The sequence below is a fragment of the Saccopteryx leptura genome, chromosome 10 (assembly GCF_036850995.1).
Source record: "Saccopteryx leptura isolate mSacLep1 chromosome 10, mSacLep1_pri_phased_curated, whole genome shotgun sequence".
In the NCBI taxonomy this organism is placed as follows: domain Eukaryota; kingdom Metazoa; phylum Chordata; class Mammalia; order Chiroptera; family Emballonuridae; genus Saccopteryx; species Saccopteryx leptura.
This window is the reverse complement of record NC_089512.1, coordinates 38,061,877-38,088,729: the sequence shown is the minus strand read 5'-3', so window position 1 is coordinate 38,088,729 and position 26,853 is coordinate 38,061,877. Positions and strand designations below refer to the sequence as shown.

The 26,853-nt window shown below is 45.6% G+C and overlaps 1 protein-coding gene across 2 annotated transcripts in view; it reads left to right on the top strand.

Annotated features, from left to right (window-relative positions):
• The first annotated feature begins 24,119 nt into the window (after window positions 1–24,119).
• Window positions 24,120–26,853, top strand: part of RYK (receptor like tyrosine kinase) — a 106,203-nt gene continuing 103,469 nt past the window's right edge. Inside the window, exon 1 of one of the 2 annotated variants that reach the window (XM_066350319.1) lies at window positions 24,120–24,561. In XM_066350319.1, the coding sequence (XP_066206416.1) occupies window positions 24,336–24,561 (226 nt within the window). In that variant the 5' untranslated portion in view covers window positions 24,120–24,335. The remainder of the gene's footprint in view (window positions 24,562–26,853) is intronic. The other variant, XM_066350318.1, reaches the window with a different exon arrangement.

Below are 26,853 nucleotides of genomic sequence, written 5' to 3'. Positions count from 1 at the left end.
CTGGGTCCTCCACATCCCAGTCCGATGCTCTATTCACTGCGCCACCACCTGGTCAGGCTCAGCAGATCTTTAGTACATGTATGTTGAATAAATAGAGGACCAATCACTTAAAAGTACCTGATCAAGTAATGTCCAACAGCCATGACAACAGATGTGTGAGGCCTCCCTCTTAATGGAACCCAGACTGCCACTTATGCTTTTAATTTTTAAATAAATGAGTTATATTTCTAAAAATATACCTTATTTTCTTAGTATGCCAAGTAGGAAGAGAAATTATTTGGGGGTTCTGACAGCCAAGAACAAATGCCACTAAACATTTTCCTGGTGTCTTTTGCCAGGTTCAAGTTCCCTGCAGAGAATCACCAGTTCTGTGTGTGTGTTAGCCAGGAGAAGATAAGCTTTACATGTGGTAGCCTCCAAATTCTCAGTCACATAAAACAGAAATTTACTCCTTGCCCATGGTACGTGTCCAAAATGAATTGGCAAGAGTTCTGCTGTACTGAGTCTCAGATACTCAGACTGATGGGGCCCTTATGAATTGTAGTTGGGTCATCTGGTCACCCTACTCAGAGCAGGGAAAGAGATGGAGGGACACACCCTGGTTCTTATGTGCATCATTCTAGAAGTGAGGATCATTACTTCCACTTACAACCTTTTGTCCAGAATTGGTCACATGGCTCCACATAATTGCAGGAGGGTTAAGAAATGTGGGAAAGCGGCCCTGGCCGGTTGGCTCAGCGGTAGAGCGTCGGCCTGGCGTGCGGGGGACCCGGGTTCGATTCCCGCCAGGGCACATAGGAGAAGCGCCCATTTGCTTCTCCACCCCCCACCCCCTCCTTCCTCTCTGTCTCTCTCTTCCCCTCCCGCAGCCAAGGCTCCATTGGAGCAAAGATGGCCCGGGCGCTGGGGATGGCTCCTTGGCCTCTGCCCCAGGCGCTAGAGTGGCTCTGGTCGTGGCAGAGCGACGCCCCGGAGGGGCAGAGCATCGCCCCCTGGTGGGCAGAGCTTGGCCCCTGGTGGGCGTGCCGGGTGGATCCCGGTCGGGCGCATGCGGGACTCTGTCTGACTGTCTCTCCCCGTTTCCAGCTTCAGAAAACAAAAAAAGAGAAAAAAAAAGAAAAAAAGAAATGTGGGAAAGCATATAGATATTTGGTAAGAAATAGACGTCTCTCCCCCCAGATACAATCTTGGAGAAGGGAGGGAAAGGCACAGTGGGTAGGGGGTCCGGTCCGTTCAGATAGAGATATTCATCTGCTTACCCACCGCACCTCTCAGGCTCAGAGAACTCAAATGAGCCTTGTCTACACAACAGGAAGTGATAAAATCCAAGTCAGCTCTAAGCAACCGAACCAGGCCAGGTGGCAGTGAGGGAGTAAGATGACTTTCTGGGCAATGCAGTCACCAATTGTGCCCCCCTATTTCCTGATTCCTGATCTCATAGCTGCTATGGAAAATAATACCATTACCTCTTATTTCTCCAGCACCAGCACTTTTCAAAGACCTATTCCCCCCACATGGATGTCATAAAAGGAAAGCAGGGATTATGACCTTTTTACAGAGGAGAAACCAGAGGCTCAGAAAGGTTAAGAGAAGTGCCTAAGGTTGCAGAGCTCATAAGAGGCATTACTGGGACTTCAGCAGCTCTGTTTGCCTTTACTTGGTCCACAGCTCATCGTCACATCATAATTCCTTTGAAGGACTTGGCAGTGGGGAAGGGACGACTGGTCCCCCATGGGGCTCCTCAGTCACGCCACATACATGGGAAACCATCACTGCTGCCTCCCTGTTATAGGTAAACAGGGCAAGATATAAACATTAGGCAAAAGTTAGCTCTGTTCAGGAAACAGCAAGCATGTTATATCACGTGGGCGATGGGGAACTGATGGGGAACAAAGTGTAACGACTTTCAAAGTGGAAAAGGAAACTTCCAAAAATCACACTCTTTCCAGGTCTACGTGGGAGCTAAGTTGTAGAGTTGAACTGGCTGGTTACAAGGAAGGCTGCCCTGAATTTGAATCCCGGCTCTGCCACTAACTTGCTACATAACCTTGAGCAAGTGACAACCAAACTAAATCACAATTTCCACATTTGTAAAATGACTATTGTAACATCCACTTCATAGACTTTTGTGTGGACATAATGGGTAGTGAGATTAAGTGGTACTCAGGAATAGCTATCATTCTGTAAAAGTCTCTGTTTAGAGCCGTTGGATGGGGAGAGAGGAAGCCAGAGGGCCCAGAAGGCTCAGAACGAGAAGCAAAAGGAACTGGAGAGCAGGGGCTTCCTGGTTCCTTTTCCGTTCTCCCTCTCTTCTTCCTCCCTCACACTATTTTATTTTTAGTTATAAAGACAGCAGAGCAACAATATTTCTAAAGTTTAAGAGTAAAGAAGAAAAAAAATGCAAAAGAAACACTGACAACCTCAGTATGGTAACAGAAACATCTGCTTTGTCCCTATTTATAACTAAGTTTGCATTCTTTACTGTGTTTTGAGACTCTTCCTATGTTGCCAGTTAGGTAGAGGATAGGTTATGCTTCAGTATCAAACAACTCCCAAATCTCAGAGGCTTAATATAATAAAGGCTTATTCCTTATTTACCCAATGTCCCTGTGTACCTGAGTGATTCTAACTACCATGTCCACTGAGTGCAGCTACCCATCATGTGGTGACTTAGAGGTAATAATGCTGCTTAAGACTAAGAACTTCCATCTGAAAACATGACCATCTCCTTGACTGTAATGGAGAATTGTCCATGGGCTCTAAAATGCTCCTTCCCAGAAGAACATTTATCACTGCTTACTCATGGGGCCATGCAAGGCAGAGTGTGGGGAGGCCTGGGAAATGGAGTTTTCCGGGTATCCTACAAGAGAACCTTGAGGCCCCGTGAGCTATCTTTTCAACTTCATGTTTCCACGACTTTCTATTACCTGCACACCCCATAATTTATGGTTAGGCATTTAGGTTGTTTCCAATTGTTCAGTATTATAAACATACTTAGCATTTCCCAGTTTCACTGTGTTTATAATTGGAACCACATTGTCATTCATACTGCTATATTGTCAGTTCTGAGTCACCGGCCATTCATATTGTGCCTCAGCTCTCATTCCCATTCACCCAGATCAGCCCCAACGATTTCCCATAGCCCTCAGGTAGGTGATGACCACTCAAATCCTTCTCTTCATTCAGAAATAGGCATTGAGTGCTTGATATATACGAGACAATATGCCTGACATATATCTGGGGATATAGCAGAAAATGAGGTAGGTGTAGTTCCCACGCACACATACTCCTTTATGCTCTCATCCTCTGTCCACACCATGTCTGCTTCCAGGAACCCCGTGGAAACTGCGGAGAGCTCCACACCCAGACAGTCTGCTGGTCTAATGGTAGAGGAAAAAGGGCCGGAGAACGCTCTTACCTTTCACTCTGCCTGGCACTCAACCGCGGGGCTCTGCAGCTGCACTGCTTGGACATGGAGTGTCACACAATCCTTTGTTAATTCTGCTCCTTCTGCTTCTCCCACGAAGCATCCAAACCAGTGAGGCAGCCAGTCCTGGGGTGGTGGAGACTCAAACCCTCCCATCCTCCATGGTCCTCATCTTTATCCTCCTTGGGGAGGATAAAAACCCCAAAGTTGTTATGTATGTCAACTAATGCAAACACATACTTGTGGAGAGGGATGTCACCCACCAGGAACATTGTAGAGTCAAGGCCAGGTCATCTGGACCCCCCTGCAATGGCAGTAACACTCAGGGGACATCACTAAGACAAGTGCTTTCTTCTTTCAGGTTATTTCTCTAGGATAAATTCCCAGGTATGACATAACTGGGTCAAAGTATTAAGATACTTTTTATGGCTCTTAAGTCAAGGTAACAAATTGTTTTCCAGGATTTGCATGGAGTATAAGCACTATCTATGATAATACCAGTTTTTTAACTGTCACCAAGATTAGGAACTATTGTGGTTTTTTTTTTTTTTTGTATTTTTCTGAAGCTAGAAACGGGGAGACAGTCAGACAGACTCCCACATGCACCCGACCAGGATCCACCCGGCACGCCCACCAGGGGGCGATGCTCTTCCCACCAGGGGGCGATGCTCTGCCCCTCCGGGGCGTCGTTCTGTTGCGACCAGAGCCACTCTAGCACCTGGGGCAGAGGCCAAGGAGCCATCCCCAGCACCTGGGCCATCTTTGCTCCAATGGAGCCTTGGCTGTGGGAGGGGAAGAGAGAGACAGAGAGGAAGGAGAGGGGTAGGGGTGGAGAAGCAGATGGGCGCTTCTCCTGTGTGCCCTGGCCGAGAATAGAACCCAGGACTTCTGCACGCCAGGCAGACGCTCTACCACTGAGCCAACCGGCCAGGGCCAGGAACTATTGTTTTAATAATTTGTTTTACAGTATTGCTTAATAATATTTAATAAAACTTGTATAACATTGTTTTGTCACTGTGATGAGCAGAAATCATACTTTTTTCTTGTTTAAATCTGTTTTTCTGTGATTACCGCAGGCTTTAATCTTTTGCCACATTTGTTTATGGTGATATTTCTACTTTGATTTGTGAGCACAGTTGTTGGCTCATTATTTATCCCTTAACCTCTTAAACCAATTTTTATAAATACTTTTTCTACCAAAGACATTAGGTTTCTGGTCGTGGCAATTGTATCTCAGAGCCTCCACCCTACTGCTCCGATTCTGGTCTTTTTGAATTTTTATTTTGGTTATTTTATTTTCATAGTTTTTGCAGAGGTTTTGCATCAGTTTTGCACTGTTTGTGCAGGAGTTTCAACATTTTATTTATTCAAATTCATCAGTCTTTTCCTCTGTGATTTCTTCTTTTTTCTTTTTTGTTTTCATTTCAATGTTTACAAATATATTTCCTGTCCAGAATGTTGATCAATATTTGATTCTCTTTTCTTCTAGTTTGTCTTCTATGATTTGTTTTTTTGATATTTAAACTTTTAACTCAAATTAAACTTACTTTAATGCTGTCCCATTTCTTTTTCCAACAAGTAGGAAACACAAGACTTCATATAATTCCTTAAGTCAAATAAATACATTTTTAAAACCCCAGCACATTAATAAATGAATAAAAAAATAAAAGTGAAGTTTGACCAAAAATCTCTCAGAGCATGTGAGGTCTGGGAATGGGCCTGTGTATAGGAATTTATCCCACCCCATTCCCTTGTGTTTCTGATGAATGAACAGTGTTGGGAATGGCCCATCAATTCAACTCCTTTGCCAACAGAGCCCCTTCAGAGGAACAGAATAAACTCCAATTGGTAAAATCCTTCTTTCTTCTTGAGAATAACACCTACTGAGGTGAGAACTGGTGGGGAAGATGGAAAGTTAGTGTAGATGCCTTTGTTTCAGCACTCAAAAGGCTGTATTGTTTCAAGTTGTCTCTAACAGTTAAATGGTTGGGGGTTTGTGTCACGGATTAATATTGTGATTCACATCATTGGGTGCATTCAGGTCTCTATATTAAGAAGGCTGTGTTGGCCCTGGCTGGTTGGCTCAGCGGTAGAGCGTCGGACTGGCGTGCGGGGGACCCAGGTTCGATTCCCGGCCAGGGCACATAGGAGAAGCGCCCATTTGCTTCTCCACCCCCCCCTCCTTCCTCTCTGTCTCTCTCTTCCCCTCCCGCAGCCAAGGCTCCATTGGAGCAAAGATGGCCCGGGCGCTGGGGATGGCTCCTTGGCCTCTGCCCCAGGCGCTGGAGTGGTGGGCAGAGCGTTGTCCCTGGTGGACGTGCCGGGTGGATCCCGGTCGGGCGCATGTGGGAGTCTGTCTGACTGTCTCTCCCCGTTTCCAGCTTCAGAAAAATACAAAAAAAAAAAAAAAAAAAGAAGGCTGTGTTGTGGCTGCCCCCAGCAAAATCTTTTAAAGTGGAGACAGGGTGAGGGATGAGCCCAAGAGGTGTGTGAGTGCCAGGGATTTCATTACAAAGAACAGAAACTCACTTTGATTTTTTTTTTGTCTTAATTGAGGTGGAGAGATGACTTACTGCTAATATAATAGAGAACTTTAATATATCATTCTAGTCACCAATACAAATTTTACTGTAAAAATAGCTATGAGGGTAAAGTAAATCCAGAGTATCTACGGGAACTCACTTCCTTTGCACCTGAATTTCCGTAGTTGAAAAATAGGATCAGCTTGGGATATTATCCCCCTCATATTAAAAAAAAAAAATGGAAAAGATTATATCACATAAAACCTTGGAGTAATGTATATTCATTTGAATACTTACCTTTTAGTAAGTTAATTAAACTAAATCTCAGGTTATATTTTTCACATAACTCTTCCTTTTAAAATCCTGTCAATGAAACCTCCCAAATATCTACCAATAAGAAATATCATGTGCCTGACCAGGCGGTGGCCCAGTGGATAGAGCATTGGACTGGGATGCAGAGAATCCAGGTTCGAAACCCCAAGGTCACTGGCTTGAGCACAGGCTCATCTGACTAGAGCATGGGGTTGCTGGTTTGAGCATGGGATCATAGACATGACCCCATGGTTGCTGGCTTGAGCCCAAGATCGCTGGCTTGAACAAGGGGTCACTCACTCTCTGGAGTCCCCTGGTCAAGGCACATATGAGAAAACAATAAATGAATAACTAAAGTGCCAATACAAGTTGATGCTTCTCATCTCTCTCACTTTCTGTCTGTCTGTCCCTATCTGTCCATCTCACTGTCTCTCTCTCTCTGTCTCTGTCAAACAAACTATGCATCTGTAAAAAGTAATCAGAAATATCTAAAGAAAGCTGTCATTAATTCCTTATCTCCCTGAATGCACCTGCTGCTTCTTATGTCAAGATAGGAAATCTGATCCCCCTGCTCTGGCTGGCCTTTGTGAGTTGCTTGCACAATCCCCTTGGTCATTTATTTTTTGGAATCCAACTGCAATTATGTGAGAAGCCCAAGTCACATGGAGAGGTCAGATGTAGGCTCTGTGGTTAATAGGACTTGCTGAGCTCCCAGCCAGCAGCAGCGTCAATAGCGAGCCACGTGAACGAGACATCTCAAGCGTCTAGCCCGTCAAGACTTCAGCTGACAGCGGTAGAGCGTCGGCCTAGTGTGCGGAGGACCCGGGTTCGATTCCCGGCCAGGGCACATAGGAGAAGCGCCCATTTGCTTCTCCACCCCTCCGCCGCGCTTTCCTCTCTGTCTCTCTCTTCCCCTCCCGCAGCCGAGGCTCCATTGGAGCAGAGATGGCCCGGGCGCTGGGGATGGCTCTGTGGCCTCTGCCTCAGGCGCTAGAGTGGCTCTGGTCGCAACATGGCGACGCCCAGGATGGGCAGAGCATCGCCCCCTGGTGAGCAGAGCATCGCCCCATGGTGGGCGTGCCGGGTGGATCCCGGTCGGGCGCATGCGGGAGTCTGTCTGACTGTCTCTCCCTGTTTCCAGCTTCAGAAAAATGAAAAAAAAAAAAAAAAAGACTTCAGCTGACTCGAGCTCCAGTTGTTAGCTGACTGCAACAGCATGAAAGGCCCTAAGAAAAGACCATCCAGCTGAACCCAGCCAACACCTACAATTGTGATCAATACAAATAAATTGTTATTTTAATCCTCTGAGTCTTGAGGTAGGTTTTTACAAAGCAATAGAAACCAGAACAAATGTAGGTAGGGTGCCAGATGCTGGGGAGGCTACCAAATACTGCCAGATATTGGTAGAGAACATATTAAATGTGTGATCAATAAATAATAAAGATCAAGTACCATACAATTTTGGAGGAAGCTATCATTTCTGGAGGCCAAGGAGGGCTTCCCTGGAGAAAGTGAGTCTCAAAGGATAGGTAGGCTTTAAAAGGTGAAGCATAATGAGAATATATCTGAAAAAAATAACAACACATGAACAACAATAGCAAACCAAAAGAATGAAGGGTAGGTAAGAACTGTGGGTGGAATTTGTTGAAAACACTCATCTTTTGTCCTGGCCGGATGGCTCAGTTGACCATTGTCCCGATATGCCAGGGTTGCAGGTTCAATCTCTCGTCTGCGCATATAAGAGTCAATCAATAAATATATGGATGAGTGGAGCAATGAATCAATGTTTCTCTCTCACTCACTCTAAAAAAATCAATAAATAAACCAAATTTTAAAAAACACTCAACTTTCAAGATTCAGTGCAAGGCTGCCCTCTACCAGGCACTGATTGCCACTCCCTACCCCTTTCTTCCATTTCTTTATTTTCTGCCTTACCTAAACTAATTTTTCCACTTGTGTAATAGCACCAGGAATACTTTCGCTACTCTCTCTGTCTCTCCTTCTCTCTCTTACTTTTTTAATTTTTCTGTTATGGCTAAGGTAAAGGTAAGTGTCTATAACAAAGAGTTCTCAAAATACAGCGGTTTAACTTATGTAAATGTGTATTTTTCTTTTCCATATAATAGTTATGAGATGAGACCTGCCCCTCACAGTCATTCAAGAACCCAAATCCTTCTAAGTCATTGTTCTGGTATCCCCTTGAGTGATGTCATTAACTGCGTGATATAAACTTGGTTACCATCAGATCCAGCATTGGCCAATCTGGAAGATGGAAGAGAGGAGGAGAAGGCAGGCCTGGTGTCCTGGACCTGGAAGTGGCACACATCACTTTCAGCACATGCCTTTGTCAAGATCTTGGTCACATGGCCTCATGTAGTCCATCTGGGTAACCATATAGAGCAGTAATTCTTTTACTAGGGAGAAAGGAGATTTGGAGCAGGCAGAGACAATCTGTATTCATCTTCTTCTGAGTCTAGGAGCTTCCTTGGGGGTGGGGGGAAGAACCACAGTTTCTTCATCTCTGGTCCCCAGGACTGGGTTTGCTTCCCGACACGTAATAGTGTTCAGTCCATGCCTGCTGAATGGATGAGGCTGTGGCAGTGGCCGAGGCTGGGTATGGTAAATGTTTAAGCCACTGCTGGGACCTGAGAAAGGAGAGAGGACAGATTTGGAAGAATTTAATAGGGAGATGCATGAGGCTTGATGAATTTTGCCCGAAAAGAGAGCTTTAAATGTTATGATCTTTTGTGATCTAAGTTGACAGCTCTTTGGCACAAGTTTAAAGAACTTGAACTGAATACCTCACTTAACAGAAATTTATTGAACACATTCCAAAGTTAACAAATTCCTCAACTGTTTCAAAATCACTTAGAAAAAATCATGCCTCGAGCTGGAAGAGTTTCAAGGTTCTTGTTCAATACTTGCCTCTGCTACCGTTAACAGGTTAGAGCACCTAACTGCACATCTGGGCTTTCACCTGGCGACCATTATACACATTTGACCACACCTTCCAACAATACCTTTCTGGAGTAAGTACTCACAGCTCCCCGCCTCCCATAATGAGAGTGTGTGTGCTCATTTACTAATGTCAAAATACTATCTACTTTCTAGAAATCAGGCTCTGTGGCTAAACACAGTTTTGTCATTCTTCAATATCAGCACAGGTTTTGGAATCAGTAGAGACTGAGTCTGAATTCTGGCTCTGCCGTTTATTACCCATTTTGGTTAAGTTACTTGTTTAAATCTCAATTCCTTTACCTGTGATGCAGGGGTTGTAAAGGAGCTCCATCACCTGGTGTATGAGGATTTAATGAGGTTCTGGGTATAAAGCACTTGGCCCTTAGTAGGTACCCAATAACAATAGCTCTTAAACTGTTATGACAACTAGGCTTTCAGGTCTCTGTGTCCTCTTGAGTGAAAGGATATTAACAAGTACAACAGAAATAATAGCCAGTTATGGTCATTCACAAAACCCAAGTGTGCAAATTAGAATCTTAGTCATTTCTTAAACTGCCCATAATTTCTGAGCCTGTTGTTCTGTTCTGGCTTCTGGAAGACAATCTGATCCCGGTGCATGCAGTCCTACCCCATGACATCTTGGCCAAATTTGGGTTGATTTTCACATTGGAGCTCAGAGCTCCATTTCCACTTTCTCTGTTCCTCCTTGGTCTGGCAGAATCTGAGAACTTTGAGCATTAGCATAGTCACCATGTAGAAGAAAAAGTGTCTTTTGTTGGTCTCCTATCTCCCTAGGAGCCATGCTGTTGTCAGCTACTGATGTCCTGTGGTCTGTGGTGCTCTCTCAGAGATGACAGAGTGGTGACTCTGGTCAGTGGCACATTCTGCTCCATCTCAAAGAGACCGACTTCATCCTTCCCTCACTTCTCAGGAACAGGCCCATCCTTACCTCCTGGGGCAGGCCAAGCTCATTCCCCAAGCAGGCCAGCTTGGGGCTCCCTGCCAGCTAACTAGTGGCTCTCTATGAGCTCATAGAAGCCCTCCAAGCCACACTTGGGCCTGTGAAAAACTAGAGCCCACCTGCTTCCCTTATCGGAAGGTGCAAGACCCATCTGAGCGACTGTAGCTGGGAACCTGAGCTCACACCCCATCAGTTTTCCTCCCTCTTGGATCCCCCTGTCCTTCCCAGAGCAATGCTGTCTTTCCTTCCCTTTCTCCTCACATCAGAACTAATGGTAAGGGAGAGGAGTTATTCTTCCTCTGGAGTTCTGTCTCCTCTTTCTCCTTCCTCCCCCAGCACAAAGTTCCTTTTATATAGGTGGAAAGGATACACACAAATACACACATACACGCTGGAAACCAGTTCTCCAAGTTTGTGCATACTTTCCAGACTGTTTTGTCTCCCATTCACCAGAGAACAGAACGTCTTTGAAATGATAAGCTAGCCAGTCTGCCATTCTTGTTGTTAGCAGGCTTTGTGTGGTGGTTGAAGGGAACGAACATGCTATTTGATGTCTCAGCGATTATTCTGCTGCAAACGAATACTTTGTGTTTGATCCTGTCTCATGCGGTACTTCGCGCTTTACTCTGTGAATATAGTTGAAAGAGGTCTACCAGGCTGCTCACCTGCAGTGGGCAGGACCCTTTCCTTGCGCTCCCTCTATATCCCATGCCAATCTTTTATTTTAATTTAATCAAAGTTACAGATATGTATTATTTTAAAAGTCAAACAATTCCCTAAAATGCTAGAAAAACAGCAGTTTTCTGGTCCCCTCTCCTGTTCTCCACTCCCAGTCTCCTTTTAGCTGATTATTTGGACGTTTTCTTCTATATTGCAAAAGAATGCAATTATATTGCTACTTCTTGAATTTTAGGCACTATTTACTGATTTCCAAGTTTGAGAGATGAAAATTCAGCTCTTTTTAAAGACTCCCATACATACTAACATCTCTTTCGCTCATCAGTATTTAGGGTTGACATTGTTTTGGCAAGATAAATACTAATCACAGGTGGGCCCTACAGTGTACTTTAATTGCCTTTTTTTGTGTGTGTGTGTGTGTGTTTTTCTGAAGTGAGAAGCAGGGAGGCAGAGAGACAGACTCCCGCATACACATGACCTGCATCTACCTAGCATGCCCACTAGGAGGCGATGCTTTGCCCATCTGGGGCATTGCTCCATTGCTCCATCCTCAACACCTGGGCCAACTTTGCTCCAATGGAGCCTTGGCTGCAGGAGGGGAAGAGAGAGATAGAGAGAAAGTAGAGGGGGAAGGATGGGGAAGCAGATGGGCACTTCTCCTGTGTGTCCTGGTCATTGCCTCTTGTTTTCCAACATCTTTTTGTTTTCCCTGTAGTTAATCAGTGCCCCTTTCCTCGCTTTGCCTTATTTTTCTATGTGTTTACTGCTAAATCATTGCCCTTTTCTTGGAGACTGCCCCATGATCCTTCTATCTAAACATATGGCTGGTCCCTCTCTTGGTCTGCAGTACAGCTATTGTCTCATATTAATTCTCTCATCTCTTTTATTTTCTTCCTCCATATTTTTATTTTACCTTCTGGGATATTTTTTAACCTTTTTTTTCTTCTTCTTTTTTTTTTTTACAGGGATAGAGAGAGAGCCAGAGAGAGGGATAGACAGGGACAGACAGACAGGAACGGAGAGAGATGAGAAGCATCAATTTTTCGTTGCGACACCTTAGTTGTTCATTGATTGCTTTCTCATATGTGCCTTGACCGCGGGCCTTCAGCAGACCGAGTAACCCCCTGCTCAAGCCAGCGACCTTGGGTCCAAGCTGGTGAGCTTTGCTCAAACCAGATGAGCCCGCGCTCAAGCTGGCGACCTCGGGGTCTCGAACCTGGGTCCTCTGCATCCTAGTTTGATGCTCTATCCACTGGGTCACCGCCTGGTCAGGCTGAAACTTTTTATTTTAACTTTTATATTGGCTTTTAAATTTTACTGTCATAGTTTATTTTCTAACAGTGGTCTTTGTCTTTGTTTTCCTTTTTCACTTTTTTTTTTTTAAAAAGCAACTTGTTCTTATTTCATGGATTCTATATTATCTCTAATTTCTCTAGGAATATTATTATGATTACCACATTTTAATTTTTTCTTCTATTCTCAGCATTGTCTATTTTATAGATATATATTTTTCCCATTCATTTTGGTCTTTGCCTTTTATCTTGAAGAATGACCTCAATTGCCTAGTGACTGTTGATGTCTGTTGCCTTTCCTTTAATATTTAGGAGTGAGGCTAAAAGTCTGATTCCTCACTGGTAACCTTTACCTCAAATAATAAAGACGGGAGGGGTACCAAATGTCAGTATCTTTAGATATGTTTTTCTGGACTGATCAGAGTCCCTGGAGAAAGTCTTCTAATCTCCCAACTGGCTGCCAGTGTCTGGGGCGGTGTGTGTAGGAAGAGAACTGAAGGTGAAGGGGCTGGGGGCTCTCCTGTATTCAGTGTACAGACTGTCACCGTATCCTCCTGATTTTAGTATGGTACCTTGGCTCCATCAGTGCCTGATGTCCTGTAGTCTGAAGACCTCTGTTGTGTCCTTTCTAGATCATAAACTTTCAGCTTTGTACTTGCTGGGGAGAAGACCTGGGGATCTATCTACTTCCCAAAGAGATGCTCGATCGACCCTCCCATTTGCAGTCCTTCCCTGCTGCGCTCCCCTTTCCGAGACACTGGTGCCTCAATTCCTGGCTTAGATTTCAGCCGAGTGAGCTACCACTGTTCCTCTGCTTTCAGCTTCCACAAAACAGTTACTGTTGTCTCCGTTCCTATTTCCCTTTGCCATTTGGGTTTATACCCTTAAAAAAAAATCCCTTTCCTGTCATTTTCGTAGGGTTCGTGAAGATGGCAGAGATAAAAGCTGTGTTCAGTCTGCCATCCTTAAGCAGAAGTGTCTCATTCTATTTTAGGTCTTCCAGTTTCACTTGGAAATTATCTAGGCTAGACACCATGATATATCTTCTCCAACCTTGCTCCTTCTTCCACTGCTCTGGAATGTCAGCATTAATAACACTCTTATTCTCTATCCACCATGATGGTACCACCATCACCTGGTCCTAGTTCAAACACTTGGTATTCATCCTTAGCCTCTGCCTCCTTCCCGCAATCTTCATCCATCTATCATCAACCCTACTGATCCTATCCCATCCATAGCCGTCATATCAGGTTCCCCATTCTTATCCCCGCTGCCCTGTCCTGTGCAGTCCCAATCCTCTCTCACCTGCTTTATTGGAGCAGTCACGCGGCCTGATTCCCCAGCTCCGGTCTTATCATTTCACCTCTAGTCCATCCTCTAAATCTTCACCAAAATGATCCATCTAACATGCTTGTCTGACTGGCTTGTCTCTCGTAGGCATATTTAAGCAATAATTCTAATTGAAGCAGAGAGGGAGGAAAGCTAATATTTAAAATCATAACAGACTGCAGCTGCAGCTTCCCCTCCGGCATGCATTCCTTCTGAGCACAAGGCTCTTTGTTTGACAAAACACCTGGGTGGATGTGGAAGGTGAACAGTTGAGAATATAAAACAAAGAGATAGTTAAACTCCTCTGCAGAGGACATAAACCAGAATTGGGGAGTTAAAAGGCATCCTGGAAGGGAAGAGAACTGAGTAAATGGGGGTTAGGGGGGGCGATACCATCTCACCATTTCAGGGGGTGGCTGGAGAGAAGTGGGCAGTGGTAGGAGGGGGACAATCACGTAGAGAATAGAAGTATCTAATGCATCTTCCCGAGATTTGGACCAGTCTGCGTCGGTCCAGAACCCTTCTCATTTTGTCCTCAACCCCACTGTCCTTTACCTTACATCAGGGGTCCCCAAACTTTTTACACAGGGGGCCAGTTCACTGTCTCTCAGACCGTTGGAGGGCCGGACTATAAAAAAAACTATGAACAAATTCCTATGCACACTGCACATATCTTATTTTAAAGTAAAAAAACAAAACAGGAACAAATACAATATTTAAAATAAAGAACAAGTAAATTTAAATCAACAAACTGACCAATATTTCAATGGGAACTCTGCTCCTCTCACTGACCACCAATGAAAGAGGTGCCCCTTCCGGAAGTGCCACGGGGGCCGGATAAATGGCCTCAGGGGGCCGCATGTGGCCCGCGGGCCGGGCCTTAGTTTGGGGACCCCTGCCTTACATCTTAATAACGTATATTACATAAACACTGCCCGGTGTGATCCTCCAAGTGGAGGAAAGGGGTTGTTCTGTCTGAATCTGCTCTGCACAGAGAACTAATTGCAGAGGTGGAGGGTGCCCCTGGTGTCTGTGGGAATTCTGGGTAGGATAAAGTTGGAGTCTGCAGATCCTAGGAACAAAAGGGCAGCTTTTTTTTTGGTTTTGTTTTGTTTTGTTTTTGTGGGTAAGCCTCCTGGAAGCAAACATGGGATTTCAAATTAATTATATTTAAATTTCTAAGAGTGTTGACATTTCTCCTCTGTGTGGTATCATCACTATGGCAATAATTTCACAGCTACATTTCCTGTGGGCCAGGACACCAGTTGGGTGCTTTGCATGCACAATCTCTTGTCATTCTCTCTGAATCCCAGGGGCAGAACTGGTGTTAACTCTGTTTACAGCTAAGGACCGATAACTTGCCTGCAGACATAGAGCTGGAGATTGTTAGGGAGTTGGGGTCTCAGCCTTGATCTGTCTCACTGCTATTCAGTGCGCTCTCCTCATTCTTTTTTTTTTTTTTTTTTTTTGTATTTTTCTGAAGCTGGAAACGGGGAGAGACAGTCAGACAGACTCCCGCATGCGCCCGACCGGGATCCACCCGGCACGCTCACCAGGGGCGAAGCTCTGCCCACCAGGGGGCGATGCTCTGCCCCTCCGGGGCGTCGCTCTGCCGAGACCAGAGCCACTCTAGCGCCTGGGGCAGAGGCCAAGGAGCCATCCCCAGCGCCCGGGCCATCTTTGCTCCAATGGAGCCTTGGCTGCGGGAGGGGAAGAGAGAGACAGAGAGGAAGGAGGGGGGGTGTGGAGAAGCAAATGGGCGCTTCTCCTATGTGCCCTGGCCGGGAATCGAACCCGGGTCCCCCACACGCCAGGCCGACGCTCTACCGCTGAGCCAACCGGCCAGGGCCTCTCTTCACTCTTAGATAAATTCTCAGCTACTCCCAAAGGCTCTCCCATTTTCTAATTGTGATCAGATTCAATCTCAAGTCTGAATAAAAATACCAAGTCTATCCACCGTATTTTGCAAATTGGATAAGGTTACTTCAAGGAAGCACAGTGACCCTGTCAAGGGGCCCAGTAGACTAGGACAACATCCCCTTCAATCCAAGCCCACTGCTCTCCTTCCACTGCACCAGTGTCTTGAACTTGTTCTGTAGAACTGGAGATCCAATAAGTGCACCATGAGAAGCATCCTGTGATGAAATAAATAGGGAAATTATTCAGTTAAGTAAAGTTTAACAGGACTTCTCACAATCTTCAATATGTCCATGTTCATTTGATTCTCCAAAACCAAGCATTGGTGTGCCATGTTTCCCAAACTTACTGGAAAAACAGTTTGATGGAACGATCTTAACCTCTTCACACCTACAAGCTGGGGTGTTGTAGAGTAGAGTTTGGGGACTCTGGCTTCCCTTGCAGAGAAGCACTTTGAGGAAATGCAGGCATTGCATTAAGCAGGGGTTTTAGGTGATGCAAATTGACCACATGTAAGGTTGATATTTTCTACAGGAAGAACAGGAACTCCTAAACTCTGCAGGGTCTCATATATTTCCACTGATAGAATTGGGTGAAGACAGATGCTGAAGAGAAGGGATATTGTGAGTGAAGGGAGGAACTCCACAGACTTTGAGAGAAAGGACAGAATCTAGCAGAAGGAATCTGAGGAGAATGAGGCCAGATCTAAAAGATCACATACATAACAGGTAAGGACAACTCCACAGTATTTAAGTGGCAAGGACGACATAAATCTTTATGTTTCTCAAATAAAACCTGGTTCTGAGGCCCACTCCTAATCTCATAATAGTTGGTGCCTGACTGGTGGTAGCACAGTAGATAGAGTATCAACCCAAACACTGAGGTTACCAGATAGAAACCCTGAGGTCACTGACTTGAGTATGGGCTGGCCATCTTGAGCACGGGGTTGCTGGCCTGAGCACGGAATCATCAACATGATCCCAAGGTCGCTGGCTTGAGCATGGGGTCACTGGCTTGGCATGAGCCCCCCCCCCCCATCAAGGCACATATGAGAAGCAGTGCAATTAATGAACAACTAAAGTGAAGCAACTACAAGTTGATGCTTCTCATTCTCTCTCCTCCCTGTCCCTTCCTTCCTCTCTCTCTAAAATCAATCAATAAATTAAAAAAAATTAAATAATGGTTGGCAAGAAGTCTTATACCAGTCTTTTTCTGTGACTTTTCCCCTTCCCTAAGTCATAGCAGAATCCCAGGCTTATCTAGTACAGAACAATAGGGAAAGATAAGCCTCTGGTCATAGTAGACCACTAGCAGGATGACTAGTGTTACTACTGCTGTGCAGATTTGGACTTCAGCTTGGACCAGCACTGCCACTCTAAGCAGAACTCTGAAATGGCCATTCCAGACAGGCCATTCCAGTTACAGGGGTCCCTATGGCAATCAGAGCCATCATTCAATGTCCACAGACATTTAGCTTCCTCACAGAATCTGAAACACTTCTCTTTCGCAGTCTCCACCAGGTTTTCTTGGCAGCTATATACATCCCTCCTACCCTGGAAGCTCTAACTTAACCCCGGGGCACCACTCTCAATTCATTCAATTTAGCTTCTTTAACCAAGTTCCTGAGAGCACATGTCTGGTAACTCTCTCCTGAAGATCAGGATAGCCAGGCTGACCTTAAGCATTTAAGGATACCATGAACTAAAGATGCTCTTGAACAAAGTGAAAACAATGCCTTTTTTTTCCTTTGGCTGATGAATCGATAGTAGGCACCCCTAAATAGCACCATTGAAAAGAGAAGATACTTTTCACCTGACCTGTGGTGGTGCAGTGGATAAAGTGTCAACCTGGAAACGCTGAGGTTGCCAGTTCAAAACCCTGGGCTTGCCTGGTCAAGGCACATATGGGAGTTGATGCTTCCTGCTCCTCCCCCCTTCTCTCTCTCTCTCTCTCTCTCTCTCTCTCTCTCTCCCCCTATAATGAATAAATAAAATCTTTAAAAAAAAAAAAAGAGAAGATACTCTTCAAGAATGCATCGTGTCACAAATATACTGTTTATTTGTTATGATTATATTTGTAGTAAAAGAAAGGAAAAGGTTAGAGACAACTTCAGTGAAACAATGAAGCCCGGGAAGGAAAATTCAGTCCAATCAGAGGTGGATTAAGGTCGGTTGAGGCCCCCGGCGCAGAAGAAAATATTGGGCCTCTTAAAAAAAAGAGAGAGGGAAAATAAAAATACATGTTAACCATATTTTTAAATAAATAAAAATACTATGTACTATTAATGTTAAAATTGCACATATGAAACCAAATTTGGTGTCATTAAAAAAAAGTGTAAAGTTGGGGTTTTGCAGGTCCTTCCGAAGTTAGGGCCCAGGGCCTGCCCTCCGTTAAATTTGCCTTCAAGTCTAGTGACAACCAAGGCCCAGTGAACCTTCCCCCTGTGGGACGGCCATGGAAGTGTTTTTAGATGCCATGAGCATTTAAGTCAGTAGATTGGGAATAAAGCAGATTATCTTCCAAAATGTGGGTGGGCCCCAATCTAACCAGTTGAAAGCTTTAAAAACAAAGAGTGAGGCTCCCTGAAGAAGGAATTTGGCTTCCAGGCTGCAACATAGAAATTCCGCCTGGGTTTCCTGCCTGCAGATTTTAGACTCAAGACTACAACAACTCTTCCCTGAATTTCCATCCTGACAGCTTATTGTACAAATTTCCAACTTGACAGCCCCCATAATCACATAAGCTAAGTCTTTAAAATCATTCTCTATTTGTAACTCTGCCTCTGTCTCTACCTCTACTTCTACCTCCTATTGGTTCTGTTTCCCTGGAAAACCCTGACTAATACAGTTGGTTACAATGACTAAGAGTGGAATATTCAATAAATACAAGAAATAGTTTTTGAAACAAATGTCTCCCCATATGGAAAAAATAAAATCATGTCATATGCCATATATAAATATAAATTCCAGATGGACTGAGGAGCTCATTTTTTAAAAGAGAAGTACAAAACATTAGAAAAATATAAAAATTATTGATTGTGGAGTCCTTCTTAAGAAAGACACAAAATCCAGAAGCCATAAAGAGGAAGATCAGAAGATTTACCTAAAATAAAAATACAAAATGAACCCTGGCCGGTTAGCTCAGTTGGTTAGAGCATCATTCCAAACCTCAGAGGTTGCTGATTCGATCCCTGTCAGGGACATCTCTCTTTCCCTCTCTCTTAAAATCAATAAATTAAAAACAAAATCCAAAATTGAAATTGAGCAAAGGACATCATAACCAAAGTTAAACAAGAGGAGATATAGTGCCTGACCAGGCGGTGGCGCAATGGATAGAGCGTCGGACTGGGATGCTGAGGACCCAGGTTTGAGACCCCAAGGTCACCAGCTTGAGCGCAGGCTCATCTGGTTTGAGCAAAGCTCACCAGCTTGGACCCAAGGTCACTGGCTTGAGCAAGGGGTTACTCAGTCTGCTGAAGGCCCGCGGTCAAGGTACATATGAGAAAGCAATCAATGAACAACTAGGGTGTCGCAACAAAAAACTGATGATTGATGCTTCTCATCTCTCTCCATTCCTGTCTGTCTACCCCTCTTTCTGACTCTCTCTCTCTGTCTCTGTAAAAAAAAAAAAGAAAGAAAAAAAGAAAAGATATAGTAAAAGAAATGATCTACAAATTGATAAGACACAAACAACCCATGAGAAAAGCAGTCAAAAGATGTGGACAGGTATTTCACAAAGTAAATCAAATGGGCAACAAATATATACGAGAAGATGTTTGATCTCATTAGTGAAGGAAATGCAGATAGAACGAGTTATTTTTCTTTCCTCAGACTGTCAAAAGTAAAATAAAAATCACTGATGTATTGTATTACCTTGTCTCTCTCACTATGCCATTGGTGGTAGTATGTATTGGTAAAATCTTTTTTTTTTTTTTTTTTTTTTTTTTTTTTTTTTTTTCTGAAGTTGGAAACGGGGAGGCAGTCAGACAGAATCCGCATGCGCTCGACCAGGATCCACCTGGCATGCCCACCAGGGGGCGATGCTCTGCCCATCTGGGGCCTTGCTCTGTTGCCACCAGAGCATTTCTAGCACCTGAGGCAGAGGCCATGGAGCCATTCTCAGCGCCCGGGCCAACTTTGCTCCAATGGAGCCTTGGCTGCAGGAGGGGAAGAGAGAGACAGAGAGGAAGGAGAGGGGGAGGGGTGGAGAAGCAGAAGGGCACTTCTCCTGTGTGCCCTGGCCAGGAATCGAACCTGGGACTCCTGCACGCCAGGCCGATGCTCTACCACTGAGCCAACCGGCCAGGGCAAATCTTTCTCTTTTTTTAATTTTAATTTTAATTTTAATTTTTTAGTGAGAGGAGGGGAGGCAGAGAGACAGACTCCCACATGTGCTCCAACTGGGATCCACTCAGCAAGCCCACTAGGGGGCAATGCTCTGCCCATCTGGGGCCATTACTCTATTGCTCAGCAATCCAGACATTTTTTTTTAGCACCTGAGCTGAAGGCCACAGAGCCAAGGCCAACTTGCTCGAATCAATCGAGCCATGGCTGCCCGGAGGAAAAAGACAGAGAGAGAGAGAGAGAGAGAGAGAGAGAGAAGGGGAAAGGGAAGGGAAGGCAGAGAGGTAGGGAAGTGGATGGTCACTTCTTCTGTTTGTCCTGACTGGGAATGGAACCCAGGACATCCACATACAGTGTGGACACTCTACCATTGAGCCAACCGACCAAGACCAGTAAGACTTTCAAAGGGGGGCAATTAAGTAGAATTCATTAACATGAAAAGGTAACTCCCTCTGACTCAGCAATTCCACTTCTGAGAATCTAAATATCTGCATAAATGCACAAAGAAGCATGTGCAAGATTGTGCAGTCTATCATCAGAACTGTGAAGTCTATCATGGTCCTTCCTAGCTAAAAGAACACCATCAATGTGCCTTTGTATGCCTTGTCCTGCAAGAATGCTAGACCTCAACTTACTATGATCAATGAAAAAAGCAAATTGTGCAGACTATTACTTTTTGTCTGATTCCATTTATGTAAAACTTCAAAAAAACGACACACATGTATAGTTGCATTCTAAGTGCATATATATGTAGGTAAACGTCTCAGGAAAGGGCTAAAGAACGTATACCAATCTGGGAGGTGGGGAAGAGAGAGGATGATTTGTGTCAAGGAGGCTGTTCATATTTCATTCCATGTACTTCTGTGCTGCTTGATTGTTTCATGACACAATGGGTTAATATATTCCTTGTGGAAGGAGAAGTCTTGAAAAGTGAACTGCCCTGTAGTACACAGAGCAGCATCTCCAACTGCTCCTGGCAGAGGAAGGGGCTATTTCCAGAACTTAAGAGTCACCCCTATCTAGATGCCTTCTCTAGCTGAGTGAGCACAGTTCAGATTGAGGATTTGTGCCCAAGGCTCTCTGAGCTGGGTGTCTATTCTTGTGGACAGGAGCTGGTACTCAAAGTGGGGCATCAGATTTCATACACAAGGTACCCTAGTAATTTCTATTATCCCAAAGGCCTCACCAGTTACCCCCTCCCCCACAAGCATTCCCACCCACCCTGCTGCATCTCAAGCCCAAGGCTGACCTTTTCTAAGGAGTAGTGAAAGAAGTCCTGATGATGGTATTTTTCAGTCCTTCTGAAATCTGACTCCTGGAGGAGCAGAATAAGGTCAACCACAATGAAAAGCCAAACCGAGAATGGGGGCAATGCATAGAGTATGGTGGTGACTGTGGTCTTCATTTCCTCTAGGCAAAGAAACCTCAGGAGGCTGAGGTCAGGGCTTCCTAGCATTTTCTCGCTGAGGCTTATTGAGAAATGTCAATGTTGCCACCCACACCTTGGTTGGAGAGGGAGAGGGGACTCCTTCTCCAGGGATGGGTTGGGGGCTGTGGGAAGAACTTTGTGTGAGACCAAGTACCCTGCAGAGTCAGAAGAGACTGGGAACCAGTTCCTTTTCTGGAAGTTCACAATTTTAATCTTATTCAGAAGTTAACATTTAGGAATAGATTTGAAGAGGTGAGAGATGAAGCCACGTGGATGTCAGAAGGAAGCACGTTCCAGGTTGAGGGAATAGCAGTGCAAAGGCCCTGAGACAGGACTGTGTCTGGTGTGTGGGAAGTACAGCAAGGAAGCCATTATGGTTAGAGCTAAGTGAGCAGAGAAAAAATAGAAGGAGATAAGATGAGAAGGGAAGAGAAAAATGTGGAAAGTGAGCACTGCCTTAATATCTTTTTTAAAAATGGTAGGTGACTTATTAAATAACTGAATATCTTATATGGACTTGGCCTTTTATTCTAAATGAGTTAGGGAGCCATTGGCAGTCTAAGAGCCAGGGAGCAACATGACCTGGCTGACGTTTGACAGGATGGTTCTGACTGCTGGGTTGAGAACAGACTAAAGGAGTAAAGGGGAAAGCAAGGGGGGGGGGGGCAGTGGGATGACAACTGCAGTAGCCCAAGGGAAAGATTGTAGAGCTGAGTTCTTCTTGACAGTCTGGCCAGCATCACCTGGAGGGCCTGTGATGCTCTTTGGGGGACAAGGACTCCTTAGAACAAATGATAAAATGTGTATGCCAGTTCTCCTGTGCATTCCTAATAGAAGTTGCTACTTCTGTTGGTCTGGGGTGGGACCTAGAAATTTGCATTTCTACAAGGTTTCAGGTGAGAATCCTGCTGTTCTGGGAACCACAGTTTAAGAACTACTAACTTCTTCTTCATAGCACTGATGATAATGTGCAATAAATATTTGTTTATGGTACATCCTCAGGAAAGCACCATGCTCACCTCCGTGTCCCTGTGCCAAGTGTGATGTCTGGCACGAATGTCTTGAGCTCAGCTCTGGGCCAGGTATGGTGCTATATTGAATGAAGCTCTTTGGGATCCCTCGTTTGAAGGCTTTGGAGGTTATCGGTGATGGGATTTTCCAGAAAGTGGTTATTAGAGGGAAAGGATTCATTGTAATAGCAATAACAATGGGCGTGACTGACTCCGGTCCGGAGTCTGCCTACGTGTTTTACTCACATCTTCTCCAATGAAATCTTGTAAAACCCTGTGAATCTGCTATCATCACCCCAGTTTTGTGAATGAGAAAACCAAGGCTTGGAGAGTTTAAGAAAATTTCCCAAGGCTACACGGTTAACATATACCAGAACCCAGCCAGGGCTGACCCAGAGCTGGCCTCTGTTTACATCAGACCAATCTCAAGAGGTCACTGATAAGAGGAGATTGCCGTGAAGACTGCAGCTTCCTTACTTGGGGACTGTAAGTTCTTTTCAAAAATTCAGGAAATATGCCATCCTTTTAAAAAATGCCTTCTCTCAGAAATGGGAACCCTGTTAACACAGCACACTCTCTGCCTCCGAACACTTTCTGATAGAGCTCTGGTCCCCGAATAGGTAGCAGTGTCCGCTCCAACATAAATAAGTGTTTTTGCTGACCTGTGTGGTTTTGATCAGTCTCTGAGGGAGCACTTTTCCTCAGCCCTCATGCTCTGCTCAGCCTCCTCCTGCACGAGGTGCCGGATTGTGTTGCAGGGCTTAAGCCAGGTAAGTCCAGCCCAGTTTATCTCTAAATGAAACCCATCCCTCTCACTACAGTAGGAGAAAAATCAAGTCCCAGGACTTCCGGCCTGATCAGCCTCTCTCTTCCCCCCAGCCTCCCCAGAGGATAAAAATAGCCGCCCCTAGGGCCTCACTGCGGTGGAGCGATTGCGCATAGAAGCTGCCTGGCCCGGGACCAGCTGCTCCCCCAGGCGCCAACCACCGGGAGGTTTGGGGTCAGGCCCAGGACCTGCCCATAGGGGCGAGGTGACCCGGGCCGGGCAGAGACACTTGAAAACATCACCAATACAGGGGGAACCTGGAGTAAATAGGACCGCGATGGTAGTTGGTTCACATAAATATGTACATTAGGAGGTTTGGAGATCCTCGCATGGCCTCGCTGGGCTGCCTCTAAAAAAGACCACGTATCCGTCATTCTTAACCTCACTGGGGGACAGGGACTCCCTGCAATACCGGATGAGATGTACTTTTTCGTGGTGCTAAAGCATGCACTTGCATACACAGAGACAGAAGTATGCAGAAACAAGCACACACAGACACATTTTTGCACATAGTATTACCTTTTTAAGAGAAGGGATTGTCAAAACCTGGCATGGACCACAGGTTAAGAACAACCTCAGGTGCGGAACACAGGATGACTATAAAAAATAAAAATTTGTGACGTTTAACAATAAATAGGTTACTAAAGTTTGCTAAGCTCTTTTTGAAGAATAAATGCATATATAGCATATATGCATGAGAACTGAAACGTTAATGTTGACCTCCGATGTTGGGATACAAAGTGATTTATATTTTTCTCCATTTTCTTACAAAACAAAAAAAGCAGGTTTCACTTTTGCAACGAACAAGAGCGGCCTCATTCAGGCATTACCCTGGATCTGGAAGCCCACTCGGCTGCACGCGCGGTCCGGGCCTGCCTGCCCGCAATCCCCGCGGCGGTGAGGGTGTTACACACAATAGACAAGCAAACATCAGGCTGGTGACAACGTGGAGCGGGGGAAGGCTCCTTCAGAGAGGATAACCAGAGAGCGCTTCGCGGGCGCCTGCACTTGAAAATCAAAGCTCTCTGCGTCAAGCCCCGACCGGCCCGCACGAAGCGGGCGATGCGTGCGCGCGCGCGCTCGGGCGGCGGAGACGCGCACGGGCGCGCCCCCGCGGCCAGTCCCCCACAGTGGACGATGCCGCCGAGAAAGCGGCGGCGGCGGCGCGCTCCGGCGGTCTGAAGCAGCGGCCGGCTGCCACGGGCCGGCGGCGCGATGAGCTGGGCGGCCGCCCCCGGCTCGGGGCTGTGAGGGGCTCGGGGCCGGGGGTAGGCGGCGGCGGCACGGCGGGCGGCCAGCGCTCTTTCCTGGCGGCGGCGGCGGCGGTGGCCATGCGCGGGACAGCGCGGCTGGGGCCGCCGCGCCGGGGCTGCCTCCCGGGGGCCCGCGGCCTGAGGGCCCCGCCGCCGCTGCTCCTGCTCGCGCTGCTGCTGCTGCTGCTGCCCGCGCCCGGCGCCGCCGCCGCCCCGGCCCCGCGGCCCCCAGCGCTGCTGCCTGCGGCCGCGGGGCCCAGCGTGAGCCTCTACCTGAGCGAGGACGAGGTGCGCCGGCTCATCGGTGAGTGGGGCCGCCTGCGCCGGGGCGGGCAGGTCCGGCCCGGCCCCTGCGGCTTCCGGCCGTCGGCGGCCCAGTGCGCGCGCGGTGCACCGCGGGCGCGTCCTCTCCTTATTCCCCGGGGCTCCCGGTCCCGTCCCACAGCTCTCCATTCTGTCCCGGAGCCCCGGCCTCCGGGCCCCGGCCTCTGCCTTCCGTGCTGGCTGGGAGGTGTGGTCCCTGCCCGACCCCCGACCCCGGTCATCCTTCTCGCTTCTCCCCTACTCCCTCGCTCCTCCGCTTCGAAAAGACCGGGGGACCCCGAGCCGCTGAGAAATACCCGGGATCCACCCCACTCCATCCTTCAGTCCTTTACCTTGTTCCCCTTACAACTTTTCTTCCCTGACATACCATCTTTCTTTGACCCTTCCTTATGCGTGTCACTTCAGGGCCCAGGATTTTGGATAACTCGAAATCCACGTTTTATGTAGAGTAAATCTGTAAGCCCTTGGCGATGGTTTTGATGCCCCAGCAGAGGCCACACTAGTGAGCTCATACTTTCTGGTTATCATACTTTAAAAAAAAAAAATGAGAGAGAGATTATAAGGGCATTTCATGTTCGTCTGCAAGTCTTGCGACCGATAAGCATACTTTTTAAATAGTGAATGTCCAGGTAGCTTGCATCTTTCAGCTTCTTCGGGACCTTTTTGAATCTTGTCTGAGATGTGTTGGAGTTTGGACTGATCCTGTATTTCTGGGCCACTCCTACTTGGAATACCTTGTAGGGGAAAGGACAGCTTGGCTTTGGGTCAGTTGGTTCTATTCTACTTAATTAACTTTGTCGTTAATTTAAAAAATAATGGTGTTCTCTTGTGGGAACTTTCTGGATTCCGGAAACGACCCCTTAGAGGAAGGTCTGATAGAAATGGCCCCAAATGGGAAGTCTTTGGTAGTAGCAGATGCCTAGACATTTCCTTTTTTTGTGTGTATTATGACAATTTCTTTATTTCATCTCAGGTTTATGGTACATCTGGGTGAGGGGGGAAAATTAGTCTCTTAAGCATCGATTATGGGGTCAGTTTTATTTATTTTTAGTTATAAGACTTCCTTGAGGTCTGTTGAGGAATTGCTTTTAGCAGACTGTTTAGACATTGTTACATACACGGGTTTGCAGTCTTTAACCAAAGAAGAATGCAGTGTTTTTATAATGTCTTGCACTCATAATCCTCTTTTTAGTCTAGCTAGCTGAATCAGCTGAATTTAGGTTAGCTGAATTAAAACTGCAAATTGGGTTAGTACTTGCAATATAAAACTAAGGTTTAGGGAAAATAACTAATGCTTATAAATTGACTCATATCACATTAATTAAAAATTTTTAATGTGTTATGCATAGCATATAAAGGTTTTTGTTGTTGTCGTTGTCAAAGCATGTATATAATTTGTGACTTTGTTTATATGTAAGAAACCAGTTTGGGTGGGAGTAGGGGACAGGGAACAACCAGAGGCTGACATTGATTGAGTTCCTGCCATGTACCTGCCCCTGTGTTTTTATATACATCATTTCCTCTACTTTTCTTGTAACCCAGTGAGGTAGGTATCATTATTCCCATTTTAGAGATGAGTAAAGTAAAGCTTTAAGTAATTTGCTCAAGGTCACACAATTTATAATCGTTTGTTTTTAAAAAAAAATGAACATAGTGTTGACATAGGCTGCAAAGTTTTATTGAATGAAAAGAAGATACTGTTTCTACTATAGAAGTTTGATTATGGCATGGTTGGAAAAGAATGCTTGCTAATTAATACTTAAAATGATGTATTTGTTACCTGATTGATGGGCAGGAATGGGCTCTTGGGAGCAGAGAGAGAGGATTGCCTTGCTGATCACTGTCGCCCACAGACCTGAATAGTATTTTCTCTTAATGTAGATAGAGTTCACCTGCTACTGTGGGTTTCTTGACTGTCCATCCTTCCAGATGTTGGACTCCTTCCACCTCCTTCCCATGTCCCTTATACAGTCTTCCTTTAGAGTTTTTCTTGTCTGCACCTGCGTGCAGAATAGCAAGCAGGTAGGACTGAGGAGTATACCAAGCATCCTGAGTTCTCAGAATGCTGTTTCCTACAGAAACTCTTACGATATTTAAGACTACTTGAAATAATACTTTGTACCATATTTTTGTATCTTTTTGGGTTAAATACCTTCTGAAAGCTGACTTGGGAAACTAACCATCATTTTATAATATTTCTAAGACAATGAGTTTGGAATTTCAAGTAAGAAACTTAGAAATGAAGTTGATAGTACAACTTGATAAATTGAAC